A 15,933-nucleotide genomic window follows, 5' to 3' on the forward strand; every position below is an offset into this window, starting at 1 on the left:
CATCAGGCTGAGATATTCAGTGGCATGACATGAGCGTGTCCAGCTTGAGTACTTGAACCCTTTTTAAGTATTTTCTTCCCAATTTCACTCCAAATTGCATCGAGCCCCCTTATTCCTGCACATATAACAAAAAATACCCATAATAGCACTGCTCATGCATAAGAGTAAACTTGAGAACATGTAAAATGATAAATTTAGAGCATGAAAACATTATACAAAGTGCACTCATCACTAGCCAGACAAGACATATGTAAATTGCATATCTTAATCATAAACACCTAGTACGTTGGTTGTTACACCAAAGAGGCAAGCTCATAAGAGGCTAAAGGGGGCACAAGGTATCATGGCCACAACTCTCGCCAAAGTTTTAATGGAAAAGGAAAATGGATGAAGAAATGTGTGACCTTAAAATACATATTGTACGAGTAATAACTGAAAAGGTCAAACACCCACTTGAGCCAGAATGTCCTTTTACTAGACCCAAAAAAAAGAGAGAAAAGAAAAAAAGGCATGACAAGCATAGACAAAAAGTCAATTTCACATTAAGTCAAGATCAAGCTTTTACAAAGTGTGAATTTCAAATAATTTACCATGAAGAACTTGACTCTTTGATTAAGACACATCAAACATGAAATCCAATCCACTCTTGCACTTGAGCCCCTTCATTATTCATGATATTGAGATCACAAAGTGCTTAAAAGATCATGTTAAAAAGTTTACATTCAAAAAGCTCATTAGATCCATTTCTAGGACTAAGATTTCTGAGTGTGAAGAAGGTTAGATATATATAAAAAAAGTTATACCAAAGATTATGCATTTCAAGACTCATCAATGTGATGGTTCTCTAAAGTGTAAATGCTTCAAATATGAAAGCTAAGACTGTTAAGTATGATTTACTTTGAAGATTGTCAACTCCATCACTGAGATTGAGTACAAGAAATTCTAAGCCTCACCTCAAAGATCATTGATTTAGTTATTGCGACTGAACCAATTGAACGAAAAGGCTTCTAAAACAATGTCGAGAATTCTCTACTTCTAAGCTACTCAACTCCATCGCTGAGAAGAAGCACAAGAAGATACAAGTCTAATGTTTCACTACATGACTCATTAACTTCATCCTTGAGATTGAGTCAAGCAAGTGAAAATATTTCTTAAAAAAAATCATATTTCACTTCAAAGCTTATCAATTCAATTGCTAAGGATAATTTGAAGGAATGCCAGGCTTGAATACATTTTATTTCAAAATTCATTAATTCTATCATTGAGTGAAGAGCCTTCTAAAAAATTGCGAAGTATTTCTCACTTTTAGGCTTGTCAATTCTATCACTAAGAACAAGTAGAAGAAGTTTCAAGCTTAAATATGTCATATATCAAGATTCATTAACTTCACCATTGAGATTGAGTCAATCAAGTGAAAAGGCTCCTAAAGTCATATATCACTTTCAAGCTTGTCAAAGCCATCGTTAAGGATGAGAGGAGGGATTTTATGCTTAAATATTCTTCACTTCAAATTTTATCGACTTCATTATTAAGATCAAGCCAAGCAAGTAAAACGAAGCATCAAATATGGAAGTTAAAACCATGTCAAAAATCTTTTACTTTAAAACTTGTCAACTCAGTCATTGAGGACAAGTGGAAAAAGTCTCATGTTTAAGTATTATGGATTGTGCATACTTACAATGAAAAGGATTTCATCCAAACATTTAAATAAAAACATGTCAAGTATCTTTCACTTTGAACTTGGTCAGCTCAATCATTGAGGACAAATGGAAGAAGTCTCAAGTTTAAATATTATGGATGGTGCAAGCTTACAATGAAGAGGCTTACACCCAAACATTTAAATAATGAGACATGGTTTGGGTATTAAGAAGACCGACCATCACCAACAACACATGCTGCAAGTTTAAGCAAACTGGGAAGGTCCGTATATAATTGAAATCGTCTATAAAGGAGGAGTTTGTCAGTTAATCAACACCGATGAATAAAGACCTTTGCCACCTATCAATGCATGAAAAAATATTATTCGTGATGTACATGTAGTCCATGATGTGAATAAATGTATTAAAAAAAATGACTCGTGTTGGTCTACTGTCTAATGCTCAAGTTTGAGCAATTTGGTCAAGCATTGAGTATGCTTCTTAAGTCAAAACATGAGTTCCATTATCCTATTTCTCTTTTCAAAGAAAATAAATAAATATGTGTTTCTACACACACACACACACACACACAAAAGAACTAATGGGTGTTGATGTCATGAAAGCTGAAATTTTCTTTGTCGGTATTGCTTCAGTCAAGGTGTTCATCAGGTATCAAATTATCTTTGATTGTATTGAAAATTATCCCAGAGCATAAATACCTGTTTTGTCTTACATTTGAATGGTTGGAATTCAATTTGAAGTCTATTTGATTTATAGAAGAAAGTAGGACTTTAAGCCATGATTTAGAATTTCATCTCTCTATACTCAGTGTTAATCAAGGTGTCAATCGGACCATGCCACAGCTTCGGATCGGTCTGAAATTTTTTGTGAAGATTGTAAACTAGATAATGTTTAAAGTGAACAGTTATGATCGAGCCTCAAGTCCACTAAATTTTTGGGATAAAATTACAAATCATATATCAAAATTCATTAATGATTGTCATCACAACATACTTAACTTCCAGCTGAAGATCAAATGGTCAAAAGAGCTTTGATCTTTCTGAAATTTTTTCTACATGGTCAGGTTGTTCTAATTTTCCATTTGCATGGTAAAGATTGAATTCCAAATTCATATGCCTATCATAACAAATTCTGCAATTCAGAGGCAAAATCTATCTAGATTCCTATCCAGCTATTTCGTCATCAAGTCAAGAATCACCTTACCAACTCATGCTCAATCTTGGTGCAAATGTTTATAGTCACTTCTAAGGTCCTTGTCTCCAATATGAAATGTGGAGATTGAATTTTGAGCCCATTTGCTCATCATAACATTTTTAAGTTCAGTAACAATATCTGTCTAGTTTCTTGTCCGTCCACTGTGTTATCAAGTTGATGATGAGCTTATTAAATCATACAAGATCTGGGTGAAAATGTTTATAAATGCTACAAGGTTCTCATTTCCAAAAAGGATGGTGGAGATTATATTTGAAGCTTGAGATATTCATAAAGAAAGTGAGAAAGATTTATTGCTAAAAAGAAAATTACAAAGACATGGAATTTATTTCCATTTTATTAGATTGAGCTAACAAAGATATAAAATAGCTAGTGACAAAAAAAAGGAGCTTTTATAAGACAATAGCCAAGGATTTATCTACTTCTCCTATTGAAGAGGACTTTAATAAATCCAGACTTGAGTCGATGAGGTATTTGTCTTCTTCTTCTTGAGCTTTTAACTTTTCTCTTTGGGCTTCCAACTATTGTAGTTTCTTTTATGTTTGTGCGAGCCTCATTTTAGCCTTGTCAATACTTTGGGTCATTACCATGATGGTTGATCTTGTTTCTTTAATGCTCACTGCACCGTTTATCAATTCCTTCTTCTCTACCATGTTGGGAGTTTTTCAATATCTTGGGCAAGCTTTGCGTTTTCAAGCACTTCATATACCTTATCTCTTGTGGACGAAATATCAATCCCAAGAAATATCATAGTTTTATGAAGTTTGATGGTTTCTTCTCTTAAGAATTTATGTTCATGAGGTTGTGATGACTTCATCTTGTGAATAAGCTTTTTTACCCAAAAAAACTTGTAAGATATGATTTCTACCACTAAATCGGGGAAGAGATGGGTTCACGGATATAGTTCTTGTGGCAAAATTTTCCCCATGTTTGGGGGAACTTTTCGAAGGAGGGATATCATCGGCAAAAGTAACCTTTGGAGTTGAATCTTCTGGAGTGGGTTAAGCAAAAGGGACGGCTTCTACTTGAGGGCTTTCCACAAGAGGGTTGACGTCGAGGAGGGGTGTGTAGTCATCATCATCATGTGCAAAGTCCGAGTGTAAAGAGTCATGCTCAAAAGGAACAACCTTTGAAGAAGAAGCTCTATGAGAACCCAAAATAGAGAGATGAGCTTTGTAAGAAAAAGAAACAAAAACAATAAATAAATAAATTTAAAAAAAAAACCCTAACTTGTAGGTTCAAATTTGGGTTTTGAGATGTTTTGCATAACGTGCCTATCCTGTTCCTCGAAACTATTTTGGTATTGCCTAGTTGATTTCTATAATAAATGATTTATGACATGGTTATCTTGTTTAAGCTTTTGAACTACTATTTGTGGCCTATATAGGATGTTGATGGTTTTATGCTTTGAAAGTCTTTCATTTTGTTTTTCTGTCATCGAGATACACTTCGAAAAGGCTTTTTAAAGTATTGCACTATTTGGTTTGATTCACGGATTAGCCTGAAAGCTTTATTAAGATTGTTGAAAGAATTATATACATGTCCTTGGACATACTCGAGATTGTGAAAGTATCCATTCTAATGAATAAATGTACTTCTCATGCTATGCAATATCGTTGATATTTTGATTTATGTACCCTAGCGAATGCAAGTTACGACCCAACCATAGCAATGGTGGTCACTGTCTGGCCTATAAAAGGCATCATGGGTGACCGGCTGATTATTTCCCCTTCAAGAGGCTCATAAAGAGCTTGAGAGGGTAGTGGGAGGTCCCACACTAAATTATGAGACACTGTGGGCACCACACAGGGATCACAGAGGCCAACTCTAAGGAGGGCAGTAATTTTGTTACACTAAAAAGAAATAACCTTGCCGGTTCCTAACTTGATCGAGGCCACGGCTAAGTTCGGGAATGGTTTTGTTGGCTAGCCTAAAGATTAAATTTTCTACACAAGCCTTGAACTCTATTTTCTATATTTGTATACAATTGTGAGCTTTGTATCTCTTGCTAGGGATTAATGTCATGTTTCAATTTGGAATCATTTCACCAAGCTTATATTTTTCTATGAGGATATCGAGATTCATTTATAAAGCTTTGCACTGGAAACCTATGTTTATATATATTCACATATACATCATATAATGCTTAAATGTTTATCTATAGTGTTTCATACATGCATATTATGGTTTATGCTCATAATTTGAAAATGTTTAATCAATTTTCTTCCAGCTTGAAAGCATTTATGATTTCTCCACTTATTTTCATGCCACTCACTGAGTAACCGAGTTACTCAGCCTTTCTTCTTCTATCTTTCCAAGTGTTGGATTCTAAGGTTGTTGTGCTGAAGACCAATGATATTCAGCCAATACTAGGATGGATCCACTATGGTTGTTGTTTAGTGTAATTTTCTTGAAAATTATTTTTTGTATTATTGTACAATATTAAGTTGTAAAATATTTTTATGTTTTTCATATTATCATCTTCCTTAGTATTCCTTTTTCATTGTTTTGGAGATTATTTTGAGAACAGGATACCAAGCTTTGCAGTGCTTCAGGATTATGAGGACTTGGGTTACCCACTTCAAAGTACTGTGTCGATTGTCGCATGCTCGACCGTGGTTTGGGGCATGACAATTAGATTGGTATTAGAACTTTGGTTTTAGTTTTTGGGTTTGATATTTTGATTTATGTGTTTTGTTCATCTCTAGTGGATCTAGCTTGTAGTATAGTTCAATGTAGTAACCTAAGTAGGAATTCATTTTTCTGTATAACCATTCTTCATAGTTGTGAAACTTTAGATGCAACAAATTAGAGTCTAAGGAAATTTCAAGGATGAAATTTTCATAAGGGAGGTAGAATGTCATTACTTGTCCTTAGCCCAATACTGTTGCAATTGCAGCCCAACATTGTAGTTCCTATGTGGTACCATAGCAACCTAAGTTCAACCTTCTCTCTTTCAATTCCTCCTTCATCCTTGGACTGCAAACCCTAGCTTCTTATCTGTTCATTTTCTTCCCTTTAATGGCTAAAGGTAAGCAAATCCTTTCATTTTCCTTGAATTTAAGTTATCTACTTGATCTTAGCCCTAGAAAAACTTAGGTTTTGTGGTCTTAATATTTTTTCTCTTGTTTCTACTAGATTTAGAGAAGTTTGGAAAAGGAGAAGAAGCAAGGTGAGTGGGTTAACAGAATCCTTGTTGATCTCTTTTAACTCTTGTATATTGTATTTGTTTGATTTGTTGATTTGATATGATTATGTTGGAATCTTGTTTTTGTTTTATTGGAGTATCTTAGTATCTGTAATTGAGAGATTTCCATAAATCAATTTGATGTTTTTTTTTATATTCAATGTTTTCTTTATATACTTTGGCTCATCATTATTCTATTTGCCAAAACTCATTTTGTTTTGCATATTAAACTTGATACTTGATACTTGATGTTGGTTTTGGTTTATGAACATTATAGATCTTTGGTAAGGAGATTCATTATGATACCATGCAAAGAGAAGTATATAGATCTTATGTACTAAAAAGGGTGAATGGTTGATTTGGGTTGCGGAAAATGCTTGAAGAGTGGTGTATGTAAATTAGTCATATTCATGAGTTATGTTAGAATTCATGTGTGGGGATTTGGTTGATGCATGCAAGGTGTTTGATATAATGCTTTGAGTATTTAATGTCAGCAATAATCACATGATTGTGAGAAATGATGGTAAAAGTGATGTTGTTGATGGAGTGGAGGTGTGATTGGAGGAACTAGGATGATTGTGTAAATTAGAGAGTAAGGTGATGGAAATGTTGATGTTGAAGATAATTAGGATATTGAAAATGCTAATGTTGATGAGATAATAGTAAGGTGAGCCTAAATGATTATGGGATAATCGTAACGAGGCAGACTTACCTTTATCAACTCAGTGCTTACCTCTATATCTTCCTACTAGATGCCCATCTACAAACTTCCATCTTGGGTATCCAAAGTTATAGATAGACCTTGCTGTGATTTCTTATAGTGTAGTCCTAATATTGATAAAACAAGATGTAAGGGATCCTGTGGATGGGGAATTCTTAGTCTTGCGGGCTTCAACTCCGCCATGCCAGGTAAGTGGTGATGGAAAATCTTATCTGAGGAAAGTTGGTACGGCTTTATAGTTTTTCAATTCAACTATTTTTAACACCATCAATCCTGGAAATTATTCCAAAGGCAATTGTGTAAAGGATCCTTTTTTTAAGGAGGCCTCCTTAGTTGCCTTCCAGCTTTCACGATGTGTGTATGCCAAACCATCCACAATGGATCCTCCATGTGTTTTTGGTTAGACCGTTGGATGGGAGGACAAGATCCTAATTATCTGTACCATGAAATTTTTTTTCTGCATCTCATAATCCATTCGGGATAGTGAAGGATATCACACTAGACTTTTTGCATACTTTGAGCGAAGCTAACCCCTTCATCGATGACTACCTTTTAAAATTGGGTAATGATTCTAAGGATATAAAACACTCGAGACATATCTCAAGTGAATGCTTCATTGTTAAATCCTTGTACATCTTCCTGCCTAATGAAGGCATTAGTTGTCACCCCAGCTAAGCCATCTCGAAAAGTTTTTACCCGAGGCAAGTAAAGGCCTTCATATACTTAGCCTAGAATAACACAATTCTCACTTTGGAGAACCTTGCTAAAAGATGTAATAAACTTTCTACAACAACCTATGAGATGTGTTATACAGACTTAAAAACCACAAATCATTTGTTTCATTACTATCTTTTTGTGGGACAAATCTGGGATCATTTTTTTCGGAGCATAGGTCCACTTTGCCATCCAAAATCCCTCTCGAATATGTGAGAGTCATAGATGGCACATGTCAAAGGACCACAAAGAGATACCTAAGAAACACTGTCCAAAGCTATCCTCTTGAGTGTTTAGCTAGAAAAAAACATAAGCATATCTTTGATGTTTATTTTTTGCTTTTCTCTTTCTGTGATTAATAAAGTGGCTTATATGTTTTCCTTTTAGGTATCTGCAACCCCACATCTTAAGCGATAGAAGCTAGAGGAGTCTATCAACACGGTCAAGAGAAATCTAGCTTTCATTAATCCTAGAAGAGTGAGCGGAGTAGCTATGATGATCAAATTCACACCGGCTATCCTCTTGAGTGTTTGGTTAGAAAAAAACATAAGCATATCTTTGATGTTTATTTTTTACTGACCTCTTTCTGTGATTAATAAAGCGACTTATCTATTTTTCTTTTGGGTATCTGCAACCCCACATCTTAAGCTATAGAAGCTAAAGGAGTCTATAAACACAGTTAATAGAAATCTGACTTTCATTGATCCTAGAAGAGTGAGCCGAGTAGCTATGATGATCAAATTCACACCGGCTAGTTTGCTTTGTTTTTGCTCTTCTAAGCTCACTTAGAGACCCTTTCTCTATGTTGAGTATGTTTTTTGTTTTTGTGAGAATACTTTGTTAGCCCCATTTTTAATGGCCGTTTCTTTGTACTTTATTTATGTTGTATAATTGTTACTTTTAATAAAATTGCATGGAATTAAATTGTAGTTTATCCCCTATGTAAAAAAAAAATTCATTATATAAAAAATAATAAATTACAGAAAAAAAAAAATCTCATTTATTAAAAACAGATAATATTTGTGCAAATATTTAAATAGAAACCGTTTACTTAAAAGAGAAGATAAAGTAAATTAATTTTATTTATTTTGATGGAATGAAATATGGAATTGCCCACACGTACAATAGATGTGTTTTATATATTTGCTTTTTTCCGACTTTAAAAACCAAAATGGTGATACATATGATGCAAGCCTATCGTGAGACATAATATTTAACCATTAATAATACATAGTTTTTCATAAGCAGATTATGAGAAATTTTTTAGGTATATAATATTGTAACGGGGGTAATTTATTCAAAAACTGTAGATAATCAAACAATACCTAAAAAGAAACAGTATCTAGTCAGAATCAAGTCACAAATCCATAATGAATTCAAATTAATCAGATTTACAATTAATTTAAAATTTATTTGAATATATTTTAGAGTCTTATCAAGATGAAATAACTCTAACAAACAGAACCATCATAATTTTCTCCACCTTCTTTCCATGCAATTTTTGACAGTTATTAAATTTTTCACATAAATTTGTGCATTATTATTTTATTATTATTTATTTTTTTAATGATTGTCATCTTTTATCTTTTTAATTTGTTTCAGAGGTTTATATAATTATATACAATTGTAAGTTCTATAATACACACGAAATGTCATAATATAATACTCCTTTCGTTCTTTTTTATCTGTTGTAGTTGATCGAATCTCACATACCAAAAAATTTACTATTCCTAATTTATATCTTCACATTTCTCTTTTATATTTAATTTCAAGAAAAAAATTAAATATAGTGTCAAAAGGTAAATTTAAAAAAAATAATTAATATTTTTTTATATTAGAAAATGAGAGATTAAAAAAGAACATGGATTTGTGACAGATAAAAAGGAACAAAGAGAGGTAACAAAAAGAGTATACAAATTCATCTTTTCATTACGTAATTCCTAATTTCTTAATATTTCCCTTAACGCATGCGGTCTATCCCTTTTATAGATACATATATTTATATATGCAACAACTAATTCTTAAAAGATAAAATTATTTAATCAAATTACAACCAAAAATTCAGCTATATGATATAATTTTTAATAATTAGGAAGCTGTTTTAGATCTTTTGAACGGTAAAGTCAAACAACCACCTTAATCGCTTCACTTGGATCATATGGACATATACATTCTGAGATGTTGATTACTGCTCTTATATAGTTTTACCACATAAATACAGCTTAAAATTAACTCAATATTTGTACAACTACACAAACCAAACCAAAAAGAGACCAATTGATTTCTAAAACATTACTAGTGTACATTACTCACCACAATCTGTATTGTCTAATAATACATAATTCTATAAATCTGTCCTAAGTAAAACCAATGTTTGTAGAAAGTATTGATATCAAACCGGGAGCCCTCAACAAGACCTTAATTATTAATCTTCTATCGATGAAAAAATCCGAATGGAAAAATTTGTACCTGTAATGAAATGCAATGCATAACCTTATCAATCAAAATTGTAGATTAAAATGGCTTTTCGCATTCCTGTTGAACATGTATAGGCAATTCAACCTGCAGCATGAATTTGAAAGAAAATACCATGAGATCAAATAATTTGAAATGTTGAATCAGAGATTGCAATGAAAAATAAAGCAGTTGCTATTGCTGTTTGTGTGACAGAGGTCATATCTAATCAAAACAATTTTGGAAGAATCTAAAGGATAGAAAGGCGGGTCCGAATAATCGAAGAAAGGGAGAGGCCACCGAAAGTTGATATCATACAAACATAAGAACCAATTCAAAAGTTTAGATGCTTTTAATATGTTGCAGACAGCAAGAATATATATGTTGCTTTCAACAAGAGAAGGTGCATGCACGACGCGACCCATGACCTAATCACTAAATAAACAATAATGTCAAACTTGCAACGGATTAAGCTTTGAATTCGACCATGAAGTTTCATAGAAATGAGATAAAGGTTTATAGTGTGCAGGATCCAACCGAGCAATTACCTGATCTTCATGATTTTTATTTGCCAGAAGGATTTGAATGACTCCCATGCAATTCTATTGGTATAAAAATCTGTTCAATTGTCATTGGCTGCTCAAATCAACATGGACAATGCTTGCAAAAGAGTTGCTATGACTATCAAGACGATGAAATTCACCTCAGACATCACCTGCAAGAAACAGGTTAACAACCTTAGATGTCCTTTTCTGCTTATGCATCATTTGTCAACAAAATGAGATAGCTTTAAAGATAGGTATTCCCAGTTTGAACATTCAAAAGTTACTCTCAAGACAAAAATATCACTTATGTCTTCATCATGTGATTTATTCACTAGTGCATAAAAATCAGTTAACCTCCAGCTGAAATTTGGTAGATGCCTTTTAGGTTTGAAATGATAGAAGATGGACCCACCATGAAATGAAATCCAGGTTGCAAGACTTGAGTTCAAAACTAATTACAATGTATTGAAATCCAGGTTGCAGCACTTGAGTTCCAGCCTAATTAGTCTTAAATAAAAAGTTCCAATATGCATAAAAGGAAGCATTAACTTTCTTACCATCGATTTGGGAGACGATGAGTATATCGAAAGGTATCCTTCTTGCAATCCGACATTATAAACCGGTGTACCATTGGGATAAAACAAACCATAGTTTCTCTCTGACGTTGGTCCAGGCTTCATATTTTCATTAAACAGGGCAAAAACATATACATTGATGGGAACTGAAGGCTTCATTGGCGTGCCTTGATTCATTGCTATCCTCCGCAAAAGATTACCATTATACACCTCAGCATTCTCTAGTGTTGCCCCGGGCTCGTCCGAGTCCCCTTGTGAGGGCCAACCAGTCTCAGATATTCGCACGTCAATGTCGGTGAATCCAACCGCCTTGATCGCAGCATAAACTGAATCAATCTGTGCATAAAGCATGTTGTCATAAGTAAGATTCGTATTTGGATCAGTACTTCCTGCATTTGGCTGAAAGAGAACATATGCTAAAGAGATGGAACCCGGGTCCGCTTTGTACGCGAAGAAGGGGTAGGCATTAATCAAGAAGGGTGAATTGGTCTGGGAATGAAAGTTGAGAATTGGTTGAATGTACGGTATGAGGTCTTGCTGGAAAGAGCCTGCTGACGGAGGAAAGGAGTTCCCCAAGATGAAGAAAGAGTGCGCTGTTGAGACAGTCACTTGCTTGTCCAATCCTAGGCTCTGAAGAGCTTCATATACAGATTGCATTGCCGGGAGGAGATTAGACATTAACACTGTGTCATTACCACTAAGAACCTCATTTCCGACTGTGATACAAATAATTTTAGTTTGAGATATGTAAGGTTGGACATTCTGCTGGAGCCATGCGACTGCCTTAGAAGAATCCATCATGTTCTGCACATTCTCATTGCCGATCCCAATTATGAACTCGACATTGGAGTTAGTGAATGCGCTCAAGACATTTGGGTCTGCATCATAAAGCTTTACCCTGTTTACATTGAGCGATTGGAGGAGGCGGGCAACACGAGCAGGAGAAGGGAGATCATTAGCAATTTGACCATAGTTGATCCCGAAACTAACAGCAAAAATATACTGCATTTGACCTACAAAAAGAAATTACTTTCTGCAATCAACAGATGCAACTGAAAGTCAAAATTAAAATTAAGAAAGTTGAAAGTCCACCAAGAGTTGCAAGCCAGCAATTGATTTTTATCATCTAATGATCTAAACATCGCTGTGATGTCAATGAAGGCAAACCAAGCAAGTGGTTGAAGATTCATATTCAATTTAAAGCATGGCACACTTGCAGAAAAGAAATTCTCCAAAATTGCTAAAGAATGGCAAGCAAACCGCTTTTCAAAAGTTGAATTGGCCACTAAAAGTGAATAATATTTTAAGAAACTTGAGAATCACACGGTCAACTCTACACAAAATTTCAACAATTTGACACCACCTGCTGTTAATCACAACTACAAAGATGTGCTAAAGAAACAACTGATTAAGAATAAATTATTATAAAACCCACAAAAAGTCTGTCAAATATTCCACACAGCTGGAAAAGCTTCAATGCCAAACAATCAAATCAAACTGGAAAATATTATACTCCACTTGCATGATCAACAGGCTCCAAAATTTAAAATAAAAACTAAAAATAGGATTAAAACCATAGTCCATAGAACCAGTATGTTAAATCTTACTAATTTTCACGTGATTTAAAGCAAGCCTAACATTTGAAAACCAGTAATCTAAAACTGTCAATAAATTCAAGAAAAATCAGAGCATAAACAACCATCTCCACCGGATGGATTCATAAGTTCCAAAGCATTAAACAAGTTCAATAAAAAATCTAGCAAAAGAAATGAAATTTAAAAATCTTGCTGATTTTTCACATGATTTAAAACAATCAATAAATTCCACATAAATCAGAGCATAGAAAACTATTTCATAACTTTGAATGCATTAAATAAATTCAAAAATGGGATGCTTCAGAACAAAAAGATCAAAACAAAGCGAAAGAAAGTGGGGAAACCGGATCAAAGTCTCGCTGATTTCCACATGATTCAAAGCAGCATTCCAAACCATTAAATGCAAAACAATCAATAATAATTTTCCAGATAAATCAGAGCATATTAGCTTATCAATAATCCAAATCACAGCATGAACAACCATTTCATAACTTCAAACCCATCAAATAAATAAATAAAAACCAACAAAAAAGATTAAAATCAAAACCAAACAAAACCATTAATATTCATTTAAACCAAAAATCATATCAAAGACAAAAACAGGGAAGAAACAAAATCAAAAATCCCTTACCAGAGATGGTCATCCAAAAAATCATCACACGGAGAAGGAGAGAAGAAGAAGAAGAAGAAGAAGAGCTCTCCATCACTCAACTCTCTTTTTCTCTCTCTCTCTCTCTTTCTCCGTTTTCGTGATGGTATCGCCGCCGCGCGTCTGGACGCTCCATCGGATCTCGCGCGCCTCTGTCTTAAATATCTTCATGGACGTGAACCGTACGTCTCTTCAGTGACACGTGTTCTGCCACATGGCCCCTTATGCGCTTTCTATTTCTCTTCTATTATTTTATTTTATTATATTTTATATTTAATATTTTGCCTGCCGACTTTAGAATAAATACCTAAATTTTTTTTAATTAATGTAATGAAGGAATTCCTTGTGATTTGTCACAATATTTTGTTGGCGAAAAAGATATTCTTAGCACTTTTTACTTATTGATGTAATACTTTCCATTACATATTAGATGTGAATTTTGAATTTTTGTTCAAATAAGATTTTACTAACCATAAATAATTTTTAAAAATTTTGCATGTTTATATATTCAAGGAAAAATTACTAAAAACATTTTTATTTTCATTTTGATCTTATAGTCATATGACTTATTTATTTTTTTTAAATCTTTATTTTTTATATTTTAATAGAATATCTAAAATATTCTTAATACCAAATTCTCTTATTGTACATGATATTTTTTATTTTGCAAAAAAAAAAAGGATTCAAAACTCAATTCACACTAGATGAGGACACAAGTGAGTTAAAATATTAATTCTTCATCCATAGATTCATAGTCTATTGGTGCCAAAATCCCTTAACTCGTAAGTGATGAAGGATTAAAATATTATTTCATATACTTTTATCTAAGATAAAAGTATATGAAATATTAATAAAAATAACATAACGTACTAACTTTTTAGCTGTGCACATTCGTCCACTTTATAAAAAAAAAAAAAGTATTATTAGCATTTGTGATGATAACCACCAGAAATAGTAGTAATTTTATAATTTTTTTAACTTAGATTTTAAGACTTTTTGGAAAATGGAAAGAATTGAAGGACCTATCGTCACTTTTGTCTACATTTAATTTCTAAAATATTTAATTATTTATACAATATGTTAGATATCTTTCGTCTACATCATGGACGGTGAAGAACCAACAAACAGAGTGAGAAAAAACATGATTATAATGTCTTTTAGAGATACATATTTAATGATGACGTCTGAGAAGACACATTGGTGAATTAGTGTGATGTAGGATCCACTTTAAAAGAGTGATATTGATAAATGTGATATATGATGTTCTCCGAGATTAACGCATTGAGGGTTCTTGTTATCGACCTCCCATTCCACTCAAACAAGGTTGCTTGCCACGTGTCAATTTTTATTTTTTCCATGATGTTCTTTTCTATACATATTATGAAAAATCTTCACCCTTTTTATTTGATCAATATCTAAAACTACGAATAAATAAAAAATAATACTAATCCTCGCTCAAATCAATACTAAAGATTTTTCTACAATAAAAAGAGAAAAAATAAAAACAATTATTAAAAATTTTCATAAATATTTCACCAAAAACATGACTGAAAATTTAGAGTATGTAGCAACAGTCTCTTAGTCTAATTGTACTATGTCATTTGTATAAAATATTTGTTTGGAAGAAAACTCTAGATTGAATCTTAAAACTCATGAAAAATGAAGGTGTGGATGATATATTTGACTTGTAAAAAACAATGTTATTGAAATAATTTTTTTAAAATATATATCTGAAGAATACCAGTTGTATGTTCATAATTTTTGTTTATCTGATTTGATGTGATGCAATCATGGGGAAAATTAAAATATGTTCTAATGAAATTTTTTTGAACCATTAAATTGAAACTAAAATATAAAATTAAATTAAAATGCTACTTCAAATGAGCAGGTTTAAATCAGTTTACACCTTTGATCTGGTTACCTAATGTCGTACAGCATTGTTTAATTTATATTAAAGTTTACTATGCGGTTTTGATTAATTAACACATGTCTTGACCATAATTTCCTAGACTAATAATAGATACCTTGATCCATTTATATTTCTAATTATTTTTATGAAGTCATATTGCATCATTCAAATATTAGAATTAATTATAGATCTTACGATTAAGAATATATATATTATCTAATTTTTAAAAATAGTAACTCTTTTTCATGATTATTAATTATAATATAATATATTATATCTTACAAAATAATAAATTTTCAATATTGTTCTCATATATCCTTATCAATCAACTTGTGGAAATTAGAGATGTCAATGGGCTTCAACCCCAAGAGAGAACCCGATTCCCCTCCCCATCAGAGCCGGGGTCAGTAAATTTTTTGGGGATCGGGACCCGGGCCTAAAAATAATTTTCTATTGGGTCTAGGGCCAGTGAATATTCTCTCCACCCTGCCCCAGCCCTAAAATATTAAATATTTAATTTAAATATTATATATATATATTTTATTTTATGTTTTAAATATCTAAATAAAATTGAGAAAAAACCCATACATTAATTTATTTATTTAGTAAATTATTAATAATTAAATGAGCATTAGTATAGAAATTAAATTAAATCCTAAACTTATATTAATTATATTGCATTATTTATTTTTTTTAAAAAAAATTTACAAATAA

General features: G+C 32.6%; 1 protein-coding gene and 1 long non-coding RNA gene across 3 annotated transcripts; one reads left to right on the forward strand and one right to left on the reverse strand.

The window, feature by feature from the left end:
• Nucleotides 1-5,529: 5,529 nt before the first annotated feature.
• Nucleotides 5,530-8,348, forward strand: LOC120276353. The gene is made up of 3 exons (XR_005541216.1): nucleotides 5,530-5,901; nucleotides 6,009-6,042; nucleotides 7,880-8,348. It is a non-coding gene; the product is annotated as an uncharacterized LOC120276353 (long non-coding RNA).
• A 1,346-nt stretch (nucleotides 8,349-9,694) lies between these two features.
• On the reverse strand, nucleotides 9,695-13,433 carry LOC120275879 (glucan endo-1,3-beta-glucosidase 14-like). Of its 2 annotated transcripts, none has more exons than XM_039282602.1 (4): nucleotides 13,293-13,433; nucleotides 11,049-11,964; nucleotides 10,495-10,661; nucleotides 9,695-10,054 (listed from the first exon to the last, which is right to left on the reverse strand). In XM_039282602.1, exons 2-3 carry the CDS (start codon nucleotides 11,865-11,867, stop codon nucleotides 10,587-10,589), a joined length of 894 nt encoding a protein of 297 aa, XP_039138536.1. In that variant the 5' UTR covers nucleotides 11,868-11,964; nucleotides 13,293-13,433; the 3' UTR covers nucleotides 9,695-10,054; nucleotides 10,495-10,586. The 2 variants fall into 2 exon arrangements, with proteins under 2 accessions (XP_039138536.1, XP_039138535.1); XM_039282601.1 differs by having other exon boundaries at nucleotides 11,049-12,079.
• Between the last annotated feature and the right edge of the window lie 2,500 nt (nucleotides 13,434-15,933).

This window comes from Dioscorea cayenensis, chromosome 14 (assembly GCF_009730915.1).
Source record: "Dioscorea cayenensis subsp. rotundata cultivar TDr96_F1 chromosome 14, TDr96_F1_v2_PseudoChromosome.rev07_lg8_w22 25.fasta, whole genome shotgun sequence".
NCBI lineage: Eukaryota > Viridiplantae > Streptophyta > Magnoliopsida > Dioscoreales > Dioscoreaceae > Dioscorea > Dioscorea cayenensis.

Excerpts from the sequence above, each read along its gene's own strand:
- LOC120275879 (XM_039282601.1), bottom strand. The coding sequence starts at position 13,365 with ATGGAGAGCTCTTCTTCTTCTTCTTCTTCTTCTCTCCTTCTCCGTGTG. Across the intron at positions 12,080-13,292 it reads TTTTTGGATGACCATCTCTG|GTCAAATGCAGTATATTTTT; the intron begins GTAAGGGATTTT and ends TTCTTTTTGTAG. Across the intron at positions 10,662-11,048 it reads CATCGTCTCCCAAATCGATG|GTGATGTCTGAGGTGAATTT; the intron begins GTAAGAAAGTTA and ends TGTTTCTTGCAG.